Here is a 22,413-nt window from a genome sequence, read left to right as displayed (position 1 = left end):
GTCACGCTTGACTTAAACTACTCTTCTACTTCTTGGTAGAAATATAAAAAATAGTAATAGATTTGTAACTATGCGTTAAAAAATAATAATAGATGGATAATAATAATAGAATAATAATGAACAAATTATTTATAAGTCTGCATATTGTTATCATTTATAATGTTAAATAATAAATAAATAAATAAAAATAACTATGCATTAAAAAATGATAAAAGATGGGTAACTATGCATTTAAAAATAATAATAAATGGGTAACTATGCATTAAAAAAAATAATAATAGATGGATAACTATGCATTAAAAAAAAAATTACATACAAAACCAAATAACTAAAAGGGGATTTAATTATTTTTTTTAATATTAAAAGTACTGCAACAAAAGTTCATGTGTAAACAGGTTACTCACAAGTTATCCATATTATGAGGGGTTTTTTTAGTTCCTGAATGTGAGGAGCATGTCACTTTATGCCAAATTACTCCATCACGTATAAACCCCCTACAGACGACTCCATTTGGTTGGTTCAACCATTGTGCGTCAACCGTTTAGTTTTGTGTACAGACGACATGATGGTTGGTTCAATTTAAGTAGCCTAACAGTAAGAAGTCGCAAATTGCTGCCAAAAGGCCCGTTGGGTGGCGACAAATGAACGGCCATTTTTAATAAAGACGAGATGTACCGGCCCTTCAAAACGGCACTGTCTGTTTTGCTGCACCCTGTAGTACCCCACAAGCAAGTTAAATACTTATATAATGTCAAAAAATCCTTCAAAACTTTTCATTAGTCGCGCCTGGCAACTGTTGAAATGCTCTACAGATGATTCAACTTGTTGGATGCTCTGGCGGTACAACCATTCATCTACATTTTACCATTCATTTACGTTCAACTCAACCAGATTAAATGGTACGTAGGGCCCAATAGTCACGTCCATCTCTACTCTGCCCCCTTTCCCCTAACTGTGTGACATATTATATGGCCGGTTGTTTGATTATTTTAATGTACTTACAGAGTGACGATATCCGCATTAGCATTGGCCACTGCTATATCCAGAGGAGTATTGCCTTCGTTGTCCTGAATGGACTGGTCGGCCCGGTGGCGAAGAAGTAGACACACCTAATGGAAAGAAACAAAGTATTTACTACCAGTAATATAAGTTAATTATAGTTGCATGTTTGCAAGGGGGAGTCTCACCAAGCATTCTTTAATCCTCTATATAAATGTAAGGAAAATGTTCATATGAGTGTGCCTCTGTAGACTCAAAAACTACTCAGTTTGTTCTTATCAGTACCTGGAGTGATTAGACAGTGGTTCGACATTTGCACTATTGTTGTCATCTTTTTGTGTCTCGGAAAATCAGGTTTGTGTGATTTTTTTTACAAACAAACACTTATATGTATTCGGAATCAATGATTTGAACGCTGCCCGCCCAAGCATTCAAATTTCCCCTGGTGGGACATGCGGCCCTTATTAAGAAACACTGTCCTAGACTTTAATCAACTGCAACGTGTAGATTGCAATAGCATAGTCGTAAGAAAGTTAGCGATAATGTGTCAGATTGTTAATTTTCTTTGTCCGAGATGTGGATAGAAAATTCATGTTAGATTTCATTATTTTTACTTATGCATAAATTACTATCATTGATGAAATCATTAGACAAACCTGAGCAGTGTTTCCGGCATCTGTGGCAAGATGGAGAGCTGTTTTTCCTAGAGCATCCTGGACGTTGATGCGACTTCCATTCATCAGTAAATATGAGCAAGCCATGACCGAACCCTATAAAAAAAACATGAGTTTTAACAAAAATAAAATATTATGTAAATAAAAATGAATGGTAAGAATTGTGATGTTAAGCAAAAAAGTAAAGCCAAAAAAATAAGAAATTAAAGAAAATTTCTCACCATTAAACATACCCGGAAACTTGTTGTAGGTACAAGCGGGAAACTGGTGAAACTACATCACATAGAGAACCCAAAAAAAATCTCTTTTTTTTCAATCTGAACATTTCTATTTTATTATTTTTTTTATTAGCAACTAAAAAAAAGAAACTTTTTGAGCAAGGTCTACTTTTTGACGCATTTTAATAAACATCAATCAGTTGTTATAAATCCCCTGGCGAATTTTTTTAAAATTGGACTAAAAATTCAACCTTTGGATTCGATGTACTCGAAAACAAAAGTTCAAACCAAAAAAAGCAATACTGCAAAATCAACTCCAAATGTGATATAGATTCCCCAGTTTCCCGCTTGTACTATAAGTTTCCGGACACCGAGTATAAGTTTTGTATTCAACTCCACATGTTAAAAATTTCAGAAGCTCGACTTATTACTATGTATTGTACAGTTACTTACGCTGAGCACAGCCGCGTGGAGGGGAGTGCGTGCGTGGTGCGCAGGCTGAGGGTGCGGCACGAGCACGTCAGCGCGCAGGGCCAGCGCCTGGCACATAACGGGCAGGTTGTGTGCCCCCGCCGCACGATACAGCAGCAGCGAGGGGGTCAGCACTGACATGTCTTCTTCTTCTAAAAACAAAGCAAACTTATTGCGAACCGGTTTTACATTCATAAATTATGATGTTATGTTGGACTCTGAATCAAAGCTTGTCCTGTTTTAGCTATAAAATTTTATAATGGATACGTATTTAAAGAAATTGGGGTAGGTACCTTGTTATAATACATAGAAACAAAGGAGTTAGTTTTGACAGACAGATTATTAATGGGAAGTTTTGGTGGGAAAACGGTTGGGGAAAAAGTAAGGTTAGTAAAAGGTTGAAGATTAGGGTAGAATTTGAAGAGAATAATCTGGAGAATTTGATAAAACGTTAAAAAAGGAATTAAAAAAATGTGTATGTTCAGTAAAAACTTTTTCTTTTTAACTTATTTTGAAGGTTGTAGAGCGAATGAACGAAGAAAGGAGTGTAAGGAGAATATATGACGCAAATGTGAATGGTAAAAGAAGTAGGGGACACCCAGGAAGACATGGCACATTTAAGTGAATCAGATACTTGAGTCGGGCCATGTCAAGAGTCAGAATAATAGAAGAGTATGTATGGGACGATGTATGAATGTGAATGAGGCAAGGAGTGTGTGCCAAGACCGAGTTGTTTGGCGGTCCATCCTCTCTGTCTACCAGACGTGGCTTAATAAGTTAGTTAGTTAGAAGGTTATCTGCCTGTCACGGTAAAACAAGAGATCCTGGGTTCGATTCCTAGTTGTGAGCGTTTTCTTTTTATTTTCTGTGTCTTGTTCTGTTTCATATTTTGTTTAGATTTATTAGTATGTATTATCTTCTTCTTCAAAAATATGTACATATTTATAAAAAAAATTATTTGACCACAAATTAAGGCTATTTTTAGGTTATATCTGATTTGCAAATGATTTTTTGTTGTTGAATTCAATTATAACATTACTTTATGATTAAAAAACGCATCTACTTAACTTAAGTAAAACCACTCCTGTCGGTAATAAATCAAATTAATAATTAGTAAAACAAATGCTTCACATTTTAAAGCCAATATCTTCATTCCTGACAGAAGATATAAATAAACCCTAGCATTGAAATTTTATCAGTCTGGAGATATGTTGCAGGGTGTAACCAGTCCAGTCAAAAATAAACCAGAGGGATTGAGTTATAAAGGTTTTTAATTATAAATTTAAATATTTTTAGGTATTTTATATATGTATATAATATATAAGTTTTACCTGTGATATTGTCTGACTCCTCTCCCTCGGTAGATTCCTGATCACTGGGCAGTGCTATAGCCGTGGGCCTCTCCGCAGAACTCAGCTCACTTCCAATGAGGAGCACCCCCTCCCTCTCCGCCCTGGGACTGACGGAGTCAAGTTTGCCGGTGTCGGTGGAGTCCACCTTGCTGTGCCCACTGGAGGTGGGGTCAGTGGACCCGGGGCCCTTGCTGGCCGAGCTGGTGGAACTGGGAGACAGTTCGCCTGACGAACACTCTGGTAAAAAGAAGAAAACAGTTAATCCATTTATGCTCAATACCAAAACTCTAACCCCTTATGCAGTGTGATTAAGTCAAAGTGTACTAGCACACACACAATCACAATGTAACACATATACTTATTTGCACAATGTACTTGAGATGATTAATTTATTGTTATTATTATATAAATTTTCTATTATTATTAACCCATAACAAACATAAAATAAAATAAAACTATCTGTCCATAGGATACCAATTTGAATGCGAGCAGCCACTTTTATACTCTTAGGCTAGGCGCCAAATATGCAGTACAACAAGATCTTCAAATTTGTATGAAAATGTATGCAAGCAAACGCACTAGACAGCCAAAGTTCACCGGCTACGGGAGCCAGTCGAGCTTGAGAGCCGTCTTACTATAACTAGTTAAAATGAATGTGGTTGCCTCAGTCCTAACGCATTTGTCGCCACAGTCGTTTTTCATGTTGATATTAGCTGAACTGGTGATATTGGCTGCTACACTGGCTGCAAGAATTTGCCCCTCCAAATTTTGACTTCCACAGCATAATAATAATATTTGGATGATTTGTATAGCGCTGTTTTTGTGCAAAATCTCCTCAAGGGCCATGTACAAATATATAATACATTTCTAAAATGATCTATGTTATTACTAACGATTTATGGAGATAATATACATATGGCTTGCCGGTGTGCGACCGGCCTTAAGGGCCAGTTGTTTTACCGATAATCAAATGGAATTTTGTCATCAAAGCATCATAATGATATTCAAACGCTTCGGGTTTCCACTCAGGTGTCAATTCCTCGGCTGGCTAAGTACTCCATTACGACACCAGCAAATTTCTGCTTAGTGTGATGGTAGTGGGAGTTTCTCAATGCGACCGTTATTCGTAACTCGGGAAGATTTATCATTCTTTTTTTTAAAGTACATTTTTCGTTTTCGGGAATGATTTAATACAAATCTTGGGAGCGGAAATTAACCCACTTCCCGCCATCCGATCGAGCTGAAACTCCGCAGAAAATCGTTATCAATGAAAATGCATTTTATAAAGTTTTGGTGGGAATCAGGTACACACACAAGCGGACATATATGCATGAAATCGGATGACATTACCATATACAAAATGAATGTCGGTTCTACCTGATCGGCGTTTGGCGAGGTAGTTAGCACAGTTGACTCCAGTCCCTGGGAAGGAAGGTACAGTGCTCAGTCAAACCAAAAAAAAACGACATTTTAAAATAGATAGAAAAAACTTTGTTTTTTACTGGTTGATTTTTTTAGAACCAATCAATGCCATTTTGTTTTTTTGACATTCTAATGGAATAACATCCAGCAAAACCTGATTTGGATTCTTTCAGGATATTTGAGCCATTTTAGATTTTATATATATATTACGTATTTTTTACAATAATTTGTTCACAGTGTGTTTTAAGCTGTAAGTAAACAAACATAATCAATTTTCTTCGCCATAGATAAATGAACATATCACCTTTGGGTGTCTCCTCTTCCTTGATGGGCTGCCTATGACGGGGTCGTGAGCGAGGCCGTCTGCGCACCCGGCGCACCGACCACTTCCTGCTGCCAGCCACCGCCGGCATCTCTCTCTCCCCTTCCTCTCCCATTCCCTCCCCCTGCCCCGGCTCTGCCACGTCCGATGGCGCCACCCCCGCTCCCGATGGTAGTTCCCCCACAAACATCAGGGCAACGTATTTGGCTTTGATCCACGCCTCTCGCACGGAACTAAAAAAAAAAATCATGAATAATAATTTAACTCCTTGGGTATTTTTGTGCCTTTTAGAGCATAGTACATCAATAGCAGCAGATTATTTTTGTGTACTTTACGGCACAAATTGAGACAGGCTCATAAAAGTGGTTCTTTCTCCTTTTGTAATACTGTGAGCTATATATGATTTATCAGTGTTGGAAAGAGGCAAAACCACGCATTATATTTGCATAGACACTTTCAAACAATTTTATAATATTTATTTTTCGGAATAACTTTATTGAGTAAAACCTCAAATTGTAATATTTAAATATTGAAGACAATATTAGTGATTTCTAAACGAAAATCTGAAACAGAAAAATCAGAAAAGGAAACGGTCACATCTGGGAATCGAACCCAGGACCCCATAGGGTCCCATTAGCTCAGTCGGTAGAGCACTGTCCCGGAAAGACAAGGGTCCTGGGTTCGATTCCCAGATGTGACCGTTTCCTTTTCTGATTTTTCTGTTTCAGATTTTCGTTTAGAAATCACTAATATTGTCTTCAATATTTAAATTTTATAATAATATATTCCAAAAAGTTATTGCCTACAATTGCTTTTTCATGTTGAAAAATATTTGTCAAAGTTAGTGATTTTTTTATTAATGATTTTTACACAAAACAAAAAAAGAAGTGACGATAACGTTTAAAATACATTTGCGTGATTAAATATGTTTTTAGTTTTGTGTAAAGAAGTATTTACACAAAATAATATTTTTACAATTTACAAGAAAAAAACAATCTGTAAGCGATAAAACAAAATGTTAATTAATTAATGTTTTTAAGTGCAAATGTCCATTTATAATATTATAATGTGAAAGAGTCTTTCATCTGCTTTAGAAAACAGTATTTCATTTTGGAATACATTCCAAAACAGCGAATCTATTTGAAAATTAACGTGAACTGGGAATATTTGTAAATAAATCATGAATATGACAGTCTTTTAAAGAACTTGATGACAAAATGTCTAAAGATCCCAAAGGTTAATGCACTCACCCCATGCAGTTGGGTGTGGCCCTGGTGATGGTGGTGCTGGCGGCCGTGGCCTCGTACACCTGGTTGACGATGCGGTTGCCCAACTCCGCCATCACCTTCACGGAGTCCCCCTCCCACTCGTCCAGCGTCAGCGAGCGCACCTTGCTGTGGTGCACGCCCAGCGAACGGTGGACTCCCGAGCACTCTGCCCAAACAAAATACCACATTTACAAAATCAAATCAACAAAACTTGTATGTTATAACGTGAATGTTTCCCGGTGTGAATGTTCTATGTTGATAGGCTGTTGATACGGATAGACTGATGGGTAGAGGATGAAAAACCAAACAAATCGGTCTTGGCACACACTCCTTGCATTCAAACCCTAAGACTCAAAATCTAACATTACATACATAACAGTGTTGTATTAAGATGATTGTGTGTATTTACCAATGCACAGTGTGATTCCCAGGTTAATGCTGGCCCAGCGAGGATTTGGATTGCCGCAATCGCAGCACACATTATTTCCGGGAATGCTCAACAACTGCTCCCACATCCTGAAAGAAACAAACCCGCTTAATAATATGCAACATTTTTATGTGATTGTTAGTATACCAGACATTATTAATTTATACCTAAACTGCCAAAGACTTTTGTAATACATCTACTTTCAAAATTTTGTATACCTTATTAGTTCGGAGATAAACAGCCAAGAACTCACCTATTACAAGGTTCATTTTTCAAGGGTCTATTGAAAAAATACAACACAAATTTTTAAGACATAAATTATAAACTTTCGGGGATGTGGTAGTGAGACAATGTGTGATGTGAGAGCGGTTATTTGAGTGAGTCAGTAGCGCAGTTGTGAGATAACTCCAGACCGATGACGATGATACCAGGTATTAGTGGCGATGACAGCTGTGGGGTGGTCGAGGCGGTAATATCAGTGGCTCGACACCGCGTCGGTGGATACCAGACTCGAAGATGTGTTCTGCACTGGGGATGACGTGGCGTCTTCCGGGTATTCCAGTGTGAAACAGGATAGCCGAAGGTATGATGGACTTGGTCGGAAGATTTGCGGGAAATGCAGGCCGGCGACGATCCACGGGGCCAAGGCGCAAACCGGCGAAGTTGTCGCGGGGTCTAAGCGCGTGAGGAGCGCAGGCCAGGGATGATATCTGGTGCTAGGGCGCTGATGTAATACCGAGGAGTCCATGGTAATCCGTAGCCTCTCATATAATGTCCGTGTAAAGCCGGGAATGGTAAGTAAGTCCGTAGCCTGTAGCGGCGCGGTGAAATAACGGCGGAGCGCGATGCTGGGAGCATCGGCCAAGTGGCCGCTCAATAGGCAGCGGGTGTTCGCAGGACCTGCAGGTTGGTCACTGTTGTAACTGCTAATTGATGACTGACTGAGTACATCTCGATGTGCCCATTTTATAGCACCCGGTGCATCGAGTTAATAGAAATTCACAGAATATTTCACAAATATAATAAAATATTTTTTATCATAATCACCGTCGAGATCGAGACATTTCTGTAGTCGGGGCACCAGCTTTCGTATGCCTGGGTCATATAGACCTCCGCCGCCAGCTCTTTCAGCCTCTTCTTCTTAGCTTCCTCGACTTCCTGATGGAAAAACGTTTCCAACCCAAAAACTCCTTTAGTTTAGTGAAAAGGTGATAGTCCGAAGGCGCCAAGTTGAGGGAAAAGGGGGGGTGGGTGACAATATCCCATCCAAGCAATGTCAGCAGGTCCTGTGAAACTCGCCCGCTGTGGGGACTGGCATTGTCATGCAGGAGGCTGACTTCCCGGGTCATCACTCCCCTTCCGCGGTTCTGAATGGAACGGTTTTTTTAGGGTATTGCAGTAAGCCTTTGAATAATGGTAGTCTCTTTAAGCATGAAATCCACCAAAAAGACCACCTTACGGTCCCAAAAAACAGATGCCATGACTTTTCTGACTGAATGAGTCTTCATGAACTTTTTGGTGGCTGGGGAAGACAAATGACTCCACTAAAGTGATTTTTTTTGGATTCTGGGGTGTAGTGACACACCTACATCTCATCCTTCCAGAAAAGCTTCTCCCTCCTGCGCAAAACGATTAAAAAATTCAGACCCGGTGGTCACGCGTTTTCGCACAGACGGGAGGTGGCGGGAAACCGCGACGACCTCTCCATCGGATGAATTTATTGACTGTGACTGATCAAAATGGCCGAAAACATGTGGGACAAAACAAACTGACCGTTGGGATCCCCCCTGCATGCCGGGTGTGCCAACTTCGAAACAATACATTTCCCCCGACCTCGGGAGCCCTTGCAACCTTACTTTCTGGATGGCCCTTGTACAATATTTTAGCATAGACTTTCATTTAGCATAAAGATAAATTATATTGTTAAGGAGATACAATATCAGTGCCCATAAATACATTGCCTGGAGGATTTAAAATATATTTTCATATCTTTGGGATTGGTAGGTTTAGGCAATATTTGAACCCAAAAAAATATAGACTATCTTTAGTACATTTTTATTTATTGTTTTTGTGTTTAATTCGTAGAACTCCATTTAATTTTTTTATAAATTTAATTTAGATTAAATTTGATAATATTATTATTAAGTTCTGCAAGTGTTTTAGTTTTTTATTATTGTGACAGCTGTTTCGGCTTACAAGGCCATTTTCAAACTGTGGTTAGTCCACATTGAGACGACGTTTTTATACTAAATTTAAATTTGAAATAGTATAAAAACGTCGTCTCAATGTGGACTAACCACAGTTTGAAAATGGCCTTGTAAGCCGAAACAGCTGTCACAATAATAAAAAACTAAAACACTTGCAGAACTTAATAATAATATTATCAAATTTAATCTAAATTAAATTTATAAAAAAAAAAAAAAATAAAAAATAAAATAAAAAAAAAAAAAAAAAAAAAAAAAAAAAAAATATCTTTAGTACATTTCAGTATTTGACTCATTTTCAAATACTGAAATGTACCAAAATTAGAGATACATATTTTAACTCCAAGCCACCGATGTGTGGACTTTATCGAATAATCTGTTCTGTCCTCGAGTTTACTATCCCTAAATTCCTTTTGACATCAAGTCATAGTCTATTTAATGCATAAAATAATAACATTATTGGTATCGGACAAGTATCCGGTAATAACAGAATATTACAGTAAATATATATTTAACAAATATCAAGCTCTTCTTACCTGACTTTCTTGTTGGACTGGTGGTTGTTGGTGTTGTTGAAGTGGTTGGCGCTGGGCACGTCGCGTGGCCGCGTGGATTCGCTAATGGCCATGGTGCTCATGCCACGCTGGATTGCCACCCGGATGCCGCTCTGCAGGGCGCCTATCCACGCCAGGAGCATGTCCTCCGAGTCGGCCTGCAGCATGTGACTCCTGCGGCAAGGCATTCAACCAATTAATAAACTAACCAGTAACTCTCTTGCAGTGAAACAGAAAACACTCAATTGTAATGCTATCCATACCAAATTTGAGGAGAAAAAAAGACTGCGAACTGTCTACAAAACAGGTTGCGTAACGATGCATAAATAAGTAAGGTGAGTAAATTTAAGGTAAGTGTCTAACTAGATAGTGTAAAAAATATTTAATCTTGGAAACAATCCCGAACTTTTATCTGATTTGGGATTTGCAGTTAAGTTTTTTGTGCAGTTATCAATTTGCACGCTATTGTAAAAAGGTCTAGTAATTTGTAAGCAGATTTTACTATGAAGGACTAAATTGTGATATTACAATGCGAGTTGCCTGTTACTATCAGATTAATTTATTGACACATCGCAGAAAGGGAAATGGTCACACTACCGCGTGACTTTGTTTGTTCCCCTTTCCCTGACGGGCTGTTCTATCATGACTAAAACTATTTAAAATCTGAATAACTGCTTCTCAACAGGTTATACTGAAAAAAAATTTACTTAGAATACTGTGGCAAATCATAAATTGTCATGTATAAACCAAGCACATTTTAAATTGTTGATTTCCCTAAAGCAAAATTACTAACCTCTACACAGGCTTGTCCTAGTGAGGTTAAAAATTCTAACTTAAAAAAAAGATACAATGTAAAGAAACGATAAATAAATAAAATAAACAAATAATTAAATATTATTTATAAATGAACACTAATGTCTAAGAATGTTGAATAACTGCATGATTGCGTGGCAGGTATCGTGTGTTGTTGTCTAAAACAAAATGGATTGAATAGTAAACTCACTTGGAAGGCGAGAGAACTTCGAAGCAGAATCTCCGTTCTCCGTCGATAACGGGTTTCTTAACGGTGCAGAGGCGCAGGTCTTCTTCCATCACCGTCACCTGGTCCTCTCCTGTTCTCTTCCTGAATAAACAAATACATTATTATCTAATTTACTTTATTGGTGAAACAAACAGTTATATATGACTTGTTACATGGTTGCATGAACCAGTGAAGTTTCCGTATGAGATTCAAATTATGTGTATACAAAAAACATAAATGATTAAAGAAAAACATAAAGTGGAACTGTTAAAGTATATTGACAGATAATATTAAATTAAACATCATAACAATATGAGTTAAAGAAACACAATGAAAATTTAAAAAAAGATATCAGGTTTGAAGTTGGAATTTCCGCTTGCCAGGCAGAAGATATACAAAGCAAATCGTGGAAACCCTTTCTAACCCACGCCATTTCTCCATTACACATTTCTTGAAATCATTAATATTGTTTCACCTGTTATCCTTGAGAGGTACCCATCTTTATTTCTTTAACTAGTCAGGTTAATTTGTTCGGTTTTCATAGAAATATTTGTGTCCCCTTACCTTCATAGTTAGAAATATGAACTAAACTGTATTAGAAAGAGAAAACACCAAGCTTTATATTCAATTATATAAGTTAACCAGAGAATAATTAAAGTATACACCTCTACGAAACAAAAGGTTCCGACCGCAATTTGAGAACAAATTTATGAAACTTTGTGAATTTTTTTTATATTAAACAACAACAAAGTGAGATGGCAGTAATGTTTATACCACATTTGTATAATAAAATAATCCTGAAATTTCTATTACCCAATTTGGACATTTTTATATATATTTATTTTTTTCGTTATCTGTAATTTCATTTCAGTGTTTAGCCGAAAAAACGACAGGTGAGCCATTTTTAAAACTTTTTTATGTTCATTTTCAAAATTTGAATATTTCAAAAATTGTGTTTATGATAAAATTTGAAAGTATAAATGATCACCTTTCAAAAACAGTTTTTAGTTTTCTGGTAATTTAATTATAATGTTTAGAAATATCCCATTTCTTTTGATTTTATTGAGATGTGGAAATACACACAAATCTCTGACTTTCTGACAGCATCTTTAATAAATATAACAGTCAATATGCCAGAGGCTTGAACTAATTCATTTTCGAGCAGATGGCGTCAAGGAAACACCCACTTTATTTTACGATTCAATATGAATGTACCACCTCAGTCAGAGGGACTCCTATCCCAGTGTAACCGCTACACCAGTGGGAACTATGGAGGGAATCGAGGATTGTTAAAAAATCTATAGAATAACGCACCTGTAAACCAACTGGTTATCGTACAGATAGAACCATCTCCGGTTCCATGTCTTGAAGGCGTTGGACGTCCTCTTGAAGAGATAACCCTGCATGCGCGGCGCGGCGGAGTTCCTGGGCGAGTGCGGCAGCGTCATGGCGTCACCGGCCTCACTCTCCTTGCCCGACGTGTTGCAGCCAGGCAGCGCCGTGTCACGGCTGTTCACGATGGCGTGCCGATTCTCCATCTGCTTCTCTAGATCCTTGGTCTCTCCGCGCATCGTTGCCACCTAAACATTTTAAGCAATTAATGCTTGCTCACGACCAAAGAATCTGAGGATCCCACTGTTAATTTGGTCATAAAGCTTACAGTCTATCAAAATCACTTAAATGAAAATGGAGGACTATGATTCAAATGACTATTTTTCATATCGATATCAAACAGCGTTTAGAAATTAGTGGATATGTGTTCTAAGGATATATATTCGAATTTGTTCATATCAAATAAGCCATTTATTGGACGTTATATAAAAATAAAAAAAGTGGGTGTGTCAAGCCTACGCAAGACAGAAGTGAAACTTCTTTTGTTAAACCGTATGAACCACAATCAATTACGTATTTCACTCGTATTACACTCACGACGCAGTATACTAACCAAGCAGCTGATGCTTGGCGTGGCGCAGTTCGCTGGTGTCTGAGAGAGAGGAAAGAAGAGAAGAGAGAGAACGTTCGTGAGCGGCTCCCCCACCTCAACAAGCGCATATGGTGAGAGAGGGACAGTGAACGGTGAGCGGTGGTGGGGGTACCCGCATTTTCGTGTCGATCCTGACTCGGTTTTACTCCGTCCATCGAAAATCCATTACGCGCCTAAAGAAGTTTCACTTCAAAAACTATGTGGAAGACGGGCGTAGTTTGTGCAGAGGTTTTTTTTTTTTAAATAAAACATCAACAAAAATCAAAGTATGTAATTTCTCCTGTTTAGTCAACTTGTCAGATTTGAAAGTCAAACATAACTAAAAATTTGAATAATAATTTTTGTTCTAAAATCAGTATTGCCATTAGTAATGAAAAAATTTAGTTTCATTTTATAAAATTTCAAGATTTTGTTGACAATGTGTAAATCAGCCTTGAATTATATTTGAATCTCCTTATTCAATATTCAGTTACCACAAACATACTTCAGCTATATCATGCACTCAGTCAGGGCGCTGTATAAGATTTTATTTTATTGATTTATTGTGAAAAACAGTATATTCCATTTACATTTCACAAATAACAGTTTATAAATTACAGTTTATAAGAAGTCAATACATACATTTATTTGCATGGGTAAATACATCAATACTATCTGATTAACCAGATTTGTTAAATAGTATGCTTATTGCCGTCTTAAATTCTCTTTGGTTCAAATTGAAAATGTCAATCACAGAAGAAATGTGATTTAACAAAGTAGTTATTCTCCCCAAAGGCATGATCATTGGTAGGTTGGTCCTGCCCCTTGGAAAAATAAATAATCTGTGCTGTCTAGCTCTGATGAAATTATCAGGGACATAAAAAGAAATTCGTTCCAGAATATCTGGATTGCAAATGTGCCCATTTAGCAGCTTGTGCGCCACTAACACCATTGCAATATTTTAGGTATTATCAGCGCCCTGGCTCCACGGCTTTATGACAAATGTACTCAGTCTGCCAAACCTTATAAACATTTACAAATTAATATATATTATGTACATACATAGATTACTGATACCTTCCAAATGAACAACCTCAGTTTCACACCAGTTGTATCATCTGATGTTGTGTAGTTACTAAATTCAAATAATACAAATTAAGATAAGGTGAGGGCACGGCTACATATGGAGATATCATTAATATCAACCCATTTATCTAAGATACAAATCTGGTGGCTAAATACTTACATAGCAAAAATAATCTCATTTCTTATCAAACTAATGTTGAGTAAACAATAACAGATGTATTGTGATCTTAGTTTATCTAGTATTTTTCCAAGATGTTGTTGTCTATAAATTCAGCGCTTGTATAAATTAAAAATCTATTATTATTGATATTTAATTAGCAATAGAAATAACAACAACATCCTATCCAACAATCCCGTGGAGGAATAATATCTTTTCCTCCAAGAACAATCCCTTATCTAAACGAAATAAAAAAAATTGTTAGTTAGACCTGGTTGTATGAACCTCTGTCATTCTTCATTCAAATCGGCAATCAGCATCTTTATAATTTTGTTTACATCAGCAACTGCAAATAGTGGCTCCTGATTTCAGATTTGTGAGGTGTCAAATATGAAAGGGGAACCCTTCAGTACTTTCATAACATTTTTTCAGTTTGTAATGTTTTCTGTGTACTTCAAATGTGCTATATACATCTTATTTTTTAACTTTCCGTAAAAAAAATTACTGTTTTAAAAACTAGATAAAATTATGTTTACGTTGTATGCATTTAAAATTAACATTACTACTTCTAAATAATAAAATTTTAGTATCAAACGTAAAAAATGTTGTCAAAAACGATAACCACATTTTTTTTTTTTTTTTTTGTTTGTTTTTGGGGTGTTATGCCGTGTTGCGCTAACTCCTTCTTTAGCCGATGTTTCGGACAGCGTTGCAGTGTCCATCATTAGGGCAGATCCGGTAGATAATAAAACAATAGAAATAGTTGAGAGAACTCTTCTTTTTTCTTAAATTAAATTTTTTTACAAGTTTAGGGAATTTGTAAGAAAACTCTACCTTCACTTTTATCTCACTCATATAATAAAAAATAAGAAATAATTTTTAAAGTTGATCCGATTGTTACGATAGCGGCACAAAAAAAGGAATTCTTCATTTTGGCTATTTTCAGGATTTTATGGATTCCAGTCTAAATATTTGAGGCAAACTGGAAAGAATTATGATTTTTCTTTCTAACGTCAAAAAAATTATGTATTTCCGAATGATAGAAAAAAGATAAAAATACCTTTTTAAAATATGGATTCCCGGTCATATATGACCTCAAACGCTAGAGGGGTTAAATATACACTTTTTTAAATAATATAAGCCAGAATTAAGAATTCAACATCGTTTATGGTTAGATTTGAGACTTCAAAAATGGTCAAAATTAAAGAAAACAAAAAACTGGGAGAAGTAAAAAAAGTGTGACAGTTCAAGTACCTTAACCCTTACCACTCCATTATTTTTTAACATTTTTTGTCAGCCAACTCTAATTTAAATAATGGTTGATGGTATAGATTTATTGATAGGCAGTTACAAAAAAAACATTAAAAATTCATTTGTTATGATTTATTCTTCAACTAAAAAACATTTCACAGAAAAAATTATGGACTACTTATTTTTTTGCATAGTATGGTACTTTTTAAAACATTCTCCAGGATGGAGACCAGGTTTTCTGGAACAGGTCTCACAAAACCACACTGTTTCGTGTCTTCCCCCTGGAATCTTTCTGTTACTGCACACAGTACAGTCTTTAGAACCTTTGTCTAGTTTGGCAATGAAGTACTCATTGTCACTTTCATAAGATTCATCTTCCGAAAACACTTGGTATTCAGATGCCATATCACGCCAAGTTCCGGCCATTTTTGGTTATGTGAATTTGCAAAGGTTATTTTATAGTAAAATAAAAACGGAAAACAGTCAAAATCTTGTAAAAATGTGAATTTAAATGTTTTTTTATCAAATAATCACAAGAAACAACGTCACGTGTCAAGTTTTGAGCACGAAAATACACCGCGCGCGCACATCTTATCTTGTCGGCCGCCAGCCGACAAGATAAGTCGTGCACTATTTGTACGCTACAACTGAGTTGTAGCGTACAAATAGTGATGTCGGCTGGCACCCGACAAATGAGTGGTAAGGGTTAAAGATACAAAAAAGGTATGCGTGGTATATACACAGCACATATATATATTAAGTATATGATACTAATACCAAAACAAGACCCCATAACACAAACCACGTTATATAATTCTAAAAGTTCCTGTTAGAACTCCGACAGAAGAAATATTTAAAAACTTCCAAGTCTACAATGTGCATTAACTTTATTTGAAAAAATATTTATCGTGTCTTGTGATGAATGGCGGTGTGGTGAGTGACCATAGATGAAAGAATTTTGTAGATCGGACATCTCAAATCTTGTTCTCGCGACAGTCAAATAGAGATGGTAGATACTTGAAATCGATTGATGACCGACTGACCCAGCTCTAGTACATGGACGTTACAACAGTTGTCTTGCAAACACATATTATCAACAAAGAAGTGCCACGCACAGGGGTACCTAGCATCGAAACGCCACAAGTTTAAAGAGTTAAGGAAAGTCAGCAAGAGACGAGAAGTCAGGAAGTTGGTTTACTCACATCATCAGCTATAGTTTTGAGAAAAGGATCGAGGTCTTCACACAAGTCTGCTCCCTGGTGGTAAAAGGTGCAACAGGCATGCATATATGACAGGAACTGCAAGAAAGCAAAAATGCATATTTTAATAAAATGGATGATTTCTAAACTCAATTGAGTATCATTAGCTAACAAATTAACCATCACGGGTAAGCAGAGAGGAAGGATCGCCACACGGCTCTATCTTGGCACACACTCCTTGCTTCACTTACATTCCCTTCTCATACATACTCTTATGTAATGTCAACTCTTGACATGACCCGAATCAAGTATTCGATATATGTTTTTGTCCTTGTCTTTTTCTTACATTTACTTGCTGGTCATATACTCGGTCATGCCTGTGGGGAGAGCATTCTTGCTGTTGAACAGAATCAATTCGGATATGGACATTTTTAGCATCAATGAAGCTGCCTTTAAAAGGCAAGCTCTATTATGACTAGTATAGTTGATATACCCACTGTTTATATTAATGTAAGAATTTTCATGACCCAATATATTTTAAAAACTTGTTAAAATTAAATGTTTTTAAAATGAATAAACTGAATTGAATTGAATTCTGATGCTCCTTTCTCTGCCCATCCGCTCTACACGTTCAACACATCTAATAATACCAAAGTAGCAATAAACATCTTACTAATATTCGAGAGAAGTCAAACAATCAAGAAAATTATTCAAAAGGTAATTGAAGTATTTAATCATGAGCAGAAAACCACTAAAAAAAATTGAAAAGGTGAGGTATGGCATCACGAAATTTGTAAAGCATTTGCTGTCTGGAAAAACAATAACAAAATTGAAGAGAACTGCCGGCTTCATGGGTGATAGCCAGAAAGACAAGTTTTAGGATAAAGAAATTTATTACTAAAATTTATATATAACATGAAGAAAAATTATCATTTAACCAGGTATACAATAATTTTTTTAAAATTTATGAATGATTCTTCTTCTTTGTGGTGGGAGGTTCAAAGGGGGACATCTAGTTTAGTGAGTCAGTCTGGAGCCTCAGGCGTAGCACTGTGAACCTCATCGATCCCGCCGGGGAACGAATGCAGCGGGCATTCTTTGTGGTCTGCACCGCACCGCATTGACACGTCGCCGACTCTTTAAGGCCCCACAGTGGCTGCAAGAGGACCTTATCCTATTGATGGCGGACCAGAGTTTACGAGGCAGTGAGAATCCAGGCTGTCTCTTAATGGGGTCGTGCATGGGATGGCCATTTCTCACGTTGGCTGATTACCATTCAAGTTTCCACCTATCTTCTGGAGTCTCGAAGGAGCCTCTCTCCTTCTACATCCAGAATGGTTTTCGGGACTTCAAACAGCATGCAGGTGAGAGAAGACAACATTGTGCAAAGGTAGCGCCTTCTTGTATTCCCTCAGTGTTGCAATCTCTCGCCTGATATTTGGCGGGGTTATATTTGCAAGTACGGGGAGCCAAGGGTTAGGTGTAGATTTTATAGTCCCGCTGATGGTTCGGATTGTGGCATTAAGTTGAACATCGACCATGGAAGAGTGGGCGCTTCTAGCCCATACTAGAGCACAGTATTCAGCTGTTGAGAATGATGGATGATTTGATAGAGTATAAGTACATACCACATTGTACACAAATTCCTTTGGTGCTAGAACTAAGATAACTTTCTACTTCCATCACTGCGCAAACTTATAATTAAACAATTCAAAAATCTGAACTGCAAATTTGTACTTCACAAAAACCACATTGACGAATGGTACTAATTAGTCACACCTATCAATTTGACTGTCCACAGGTAGACAGGTACATGACTAAAGGTAAACTGATTATTCACCCACTTATCACAATTGCCATAATTTGCCGTCTAAACAAGCGGAAAGGAAGAAGATAACAGATATGTTATCTGCTCGCCCCTCATGAATAAACACTCAACTTTAAAATTACATAAACAAAAGATTTAAAAAATAACATTGCATAGTTCTACAAAATTATATAATCATAATTAGTATAAGTATGTATTAGTACAGTATTGCCCCTTATAATCATTGAAGTAGAATTTCTTTTACTAATGTTTTTTAGTTTAAGGATGATTTGTTTCACAGAATTTGAATTAGTCAAATTTCCTCGTTAAAAGTTCTCTAGTTCTGTAAAAGTGCTATTCAAGTTCTGTTATTGTATTAATATGGGCCAGCTGCTTCACAGACCTGAAATAATAACAGTACTTGAAAAATAACGTTGAAATTTGATGAATTGTTCAAATTCTATAAAGCAACCCATCCTAAGTGTCAAAGTCGGGGTATAACTCCGATCGAAAATTGGAACCGTAGAAAAGACACGGTGATCTCCATGACTTGTGACGTCATATTGTTGCCTAACTATATCCACCAATGAAAACCTCTGAATGTCTTTGGAAAAAACTGTTGACAGCTGAGTACTGGCTGAGTGGTACATCTATGGTTATATGGTTGATCTTTTCATCTCGAACTAAGTTAGCGTTAATAACAAAATTACTAGATGTAAGGCAGATTTATATACAAGCACTTATAATGTACTATGCGAACAACTCCAAGCTTCATAGTCTTGGAGATCACAGCTACACGACAAGACTAAGCTCAGAACAAAAGAGGGAAAGTACCAAAAATGAATACATCGTTTCGACAACATTTTGTATATATTCCTAGCTCCTAAGGTATATGATGGATTCAAACAGCAATACAGAAATTATAGTGCATATATACTAAATATGATTAATGGTTATTTCGTAAAAATAAACCAACACCGCTATCGAATTTTCGCAGAGTAAATAAAAGGCAATAAAATTATAATATTTCAACGACGAAACAATATCTGACACAAGATCAGAAACAAAACGTTGAAATGTGACAACCCTGCTTGTGAGACACATATTGACCGTCATGTGAAGCTTTTGGGTAGATCACTGTAAAGTCGGTAATATCAATAAACTGTTTCTCAATAGTCCCAATAGATATCTCTATGCATGTCATATTTTAAATTGGCAACTAAGATTACCAACCTTACAAGAAAGAAGAGAAAGGGGTGACTTGATCGAGACTTTCAAAATTTTATCTGGATATTACAGTTGCCCTGGCATCCAAGAGATCTTCACTACTAATGACACAGCAGTTGAAACTTTTTTAATTTAATTTGTATCAATTTATGTTTCTCATAAAATATTCACCATATATTACATATATTACAATAAACACTTATAACTTCACTATACACTATTATAAACACTTTTTATACAAAACGCTTATACAAAATGTAATCTTGTTTTTATTTTATATGCCCACAATTTGTTTATTTCTAGGTACAATAAAATAATAACTTAAATATATTACCCACGCACAGGCTGCGCCTTAGTGGGTTCCCATTATTCTTATTGATTTATATAATATTGTATGTAATTAATGTAAAAATTGGGAAAAATAAAGGAATTAAAAAAAAATATATATATATATATAAATCTCCGTGGACACTCAAAAAAAATTACCAAAACGCCTTTTGCATCTAATCCTAGAAAACACTTCCTTGCAAATAGAGTAGTGGATGCTTGGAACAAACTCCCACAACATGTCATCGATGCAACAAATATAAATCAATTCAAAGCTCTATTGGATTCACATTTGGAGAGAAGAAAGGACTTAGTTCAAACTTAAAACAACTCAATTACTGTCAAACTTGTTGTGAAATCAGATATGAGCGCATCAGCAGAATGCTGCCTGCTCATTATATAATAATAATAACTATCTTTATCCAATAAAAATGTGCGGTGGAAAAAAATGAAGACAATGTTGGTAGTTCTTATTCGAAGTATGATACAGTTAAAAGTGACCGAGGGGGATAGGGTCCCATTAGCTCAGTTGGTAGAGCACTGTCCCGGAAAGACAAGGGTCCTGGGTTCGAGTCCTAGATGTTACCGTATCCTTTCCTGATTTTTCTGTTTCAGATTTTCGTTTATAAATTGCTAATATTGTCTTCAATAATTAAATATTACAATTTGAGGTATTACTCAATTAAGTTATTCCGAAAAATAAATTATCTTTTTTACTTGTACTTTCTTGTAGAACCACTTCTGACGATAATGCACTTAACCCCCGGACACGGACACCTTGATGTGTTTGTGTTTGTAGCGTCGATGACATGCTTCCACTACTCTATTTGAAGGAAGTATTTCCTAGGAATGGATGCAAAGGGTGTTTTGTTAATTAAGTGAATACACTCACCGTGGCTAAAATCTCATGCCTTTTTTACTTGTACTTTCTTGTAGAACCACTTCTGACGATAATGCACTTAACCCCCGGACACGGACACCTTGATGTGTTTGTGTTTGTAGCGTCGATGACATGCTTCCACTACTCTATTTGAAGGAAGTATTTCCTAGGAATGGATGCAAAGGGTGTTTTGTTAATTAAGTGAATACACTCACCGTGGCTAAAATCTCATGCCTTTTTTACTTGTACTTTCTTGTAGAACCACTTCTGACGATAATGCACTTAACCCCCGGACACGGACACCTTGATGTGTTTGTGTTTGTAGCGTCGATGACATGCTTCCACTACTCTATTTGAAGGAAGTATTTCCTAGGAATGGATGCAAAGGGTGTTTTGTTAATAAGTGAATACACTCACCGTGGCTAAAATCTCATGCCTTTTCCTGGCTCGAATCATTGTGAGTGTGTGTACGTAGTCCAGAGCCGTGTGACGGAAACAAGACCTGGTGGCCGACAGGAGATTCGCTGCTTCTTCCATTTCAATGGGACGGTTCTTGGAAGCCTGGAGATTATATAAGCTTCAGATATTTTGGAAATAAGATGAGGTTTAAATAATTTAGGCAAAAAAATTAATATTTAATTATGTATTGAAGACAATATTAGCGATTTCTAAACGAAAATCTGAAACAGAAAAATCAGAAAAGGATACGGTCACATCTAGGACTCGAACCCAGGACCCTTGTCTTCCCGGGACACGGCTCTACCACTGAGCTAATGGGACCCTATCCCCCTCGGTCACTTTTAACTGTATCATACTTTGAATAAGAACTACCAACATTGTCTTCATTTTTTCACCGCACATTATTTATTGGAAACTATCTTTATGTATGATCGCAAGATTCAACCCGAACTAAATGCAATCTAGACAGCGTCTTTTAGATAAACCTATCTTATTTTTTATTTTATTTTAATGTGTGACATCTATTGACTTTTCTGCAAGTCTATGATGAATATTCATTTTTTGGAATAACTTTATTGAGTAAAACCTCAAATTGTAATATTTAATTATTGAAGACAATATTAGCGATTTCTAAACAATATTAGCGATTTAAAAGTGACCGAAGCGGATAGGGTCCCATTAGCTCAGTGGTAGAGCGGTGCCCCGGCAAGGCAAGGGTCCTGGGTTCGAGTCCTAGATGTAACCGTATCTTTTCTGATTTTTCTGTTTCTGATTTTTCTGTTTCTGATTTTTCTGTTTCTGATTTTTCTGTTTCTGATTTTTCTGTTTCAGATTTTCGTTTAGAAATCGCTAATATTGTCTTCAATAATTAAATATTACAATTTGAGGTTTTACTGAATAAAGTTATTCCAAAAAATAAATAAATTTAATAATGTGAGCTTGAACCCAACAATTAAAATAACTTTACTTAATATCTAATAATTAAATTGTACAATGCAATTTTGATATAAACCCCGTTTCTAAGCCACAAAGTTACATTACTTTTCTCCATACTAATGAACCTTCAGTTTAGGAGATTTTCTAGGGATTACCCCCCCTATGTAGTGTTACAAGAATCTATTATTA

At 36.4% G+C, this 22,413-nt stretch overlaps 1 protein-coding gene across 4 annotated transcripts in view; it reads right to left on the bottom strand.

The window, feature by feature from the left end:
* Positions 1-22,413, bottom strand: part of CenB1A (Centaurin beta 1A) — a 32,345-nt gene that overhangs the window by 6,341 nt on the left and 3,591 nt on the right. For 2 of the 4 annotated variants that reach the window (XM_089636419.1, XM_089636421.1), the window contains 12 exons: positions 21,247-21,390; positions 16,592-16,687; positions 12,247-12,512; positions 10,915-11,034; positions 9,894-10,085; positions 7,136-7,242; positions 6,709-6,892; positions 5,441-5,691; positions 3,694-3,951; positions 2,345-2,514; positions 1,656-1,769; positions 1,003-1,109 (listed from right to left, as the gene is read on the bottom strand). In XM_089636419.1, coding sequence (XP_089492545.1) covers positions 1,003-1,109; positions 1,656-1,769; positions 2,345-2,514; positions 3,694-3,951; positions 5,441-5,691; positions 6,709-6,892; positions 7,136-7,242; positions 9,894-10,085; positions 10,915-11,034; positions 12,247-12,512; positions 16,592-16,687; positions 21,247-21,390 — 2,009 coding nt within the window. Of the gene's footprint in view, positions 1-1,002; positions 1,110-1,655; positions 1,770-2,344; positions 2,515-3,693; positions 3,952-5,440; positions 5,692-6,708; positions 6,893-7,135; positions 7,243-9,893; positions 10,086-10,914; positions 11,035-12,246; positions 12,513-16,591; positions 16,688-20,841; positions 20,858-21,246; positions 21,391-22,413 lie in introns of those variants that run through there. The other 2 variants (XM_089636420.1, XM_089636422.1) reach the window with 2 other exon arrangements.

This window comes from Hesperophylax consimilis, chromosome 10, assembly GCF_061612785.1.
Source record: "Hesperophylax consimilis isolate HC1 chromosome 10, BYU_Hcon_1.0, whole genome shotgun sequence".
Lineage (NCBI taxonomy): Eukaryota > Metazoa > Arthropoda > Insecta > Trichoptera > Limnephilidae > Hesperophylax > Hesperophylax consimilis.
Note: the sequence above shows the minus strand (reverse complement) of the source record. Positions and strands in the feature narration are given on the sequence as shown.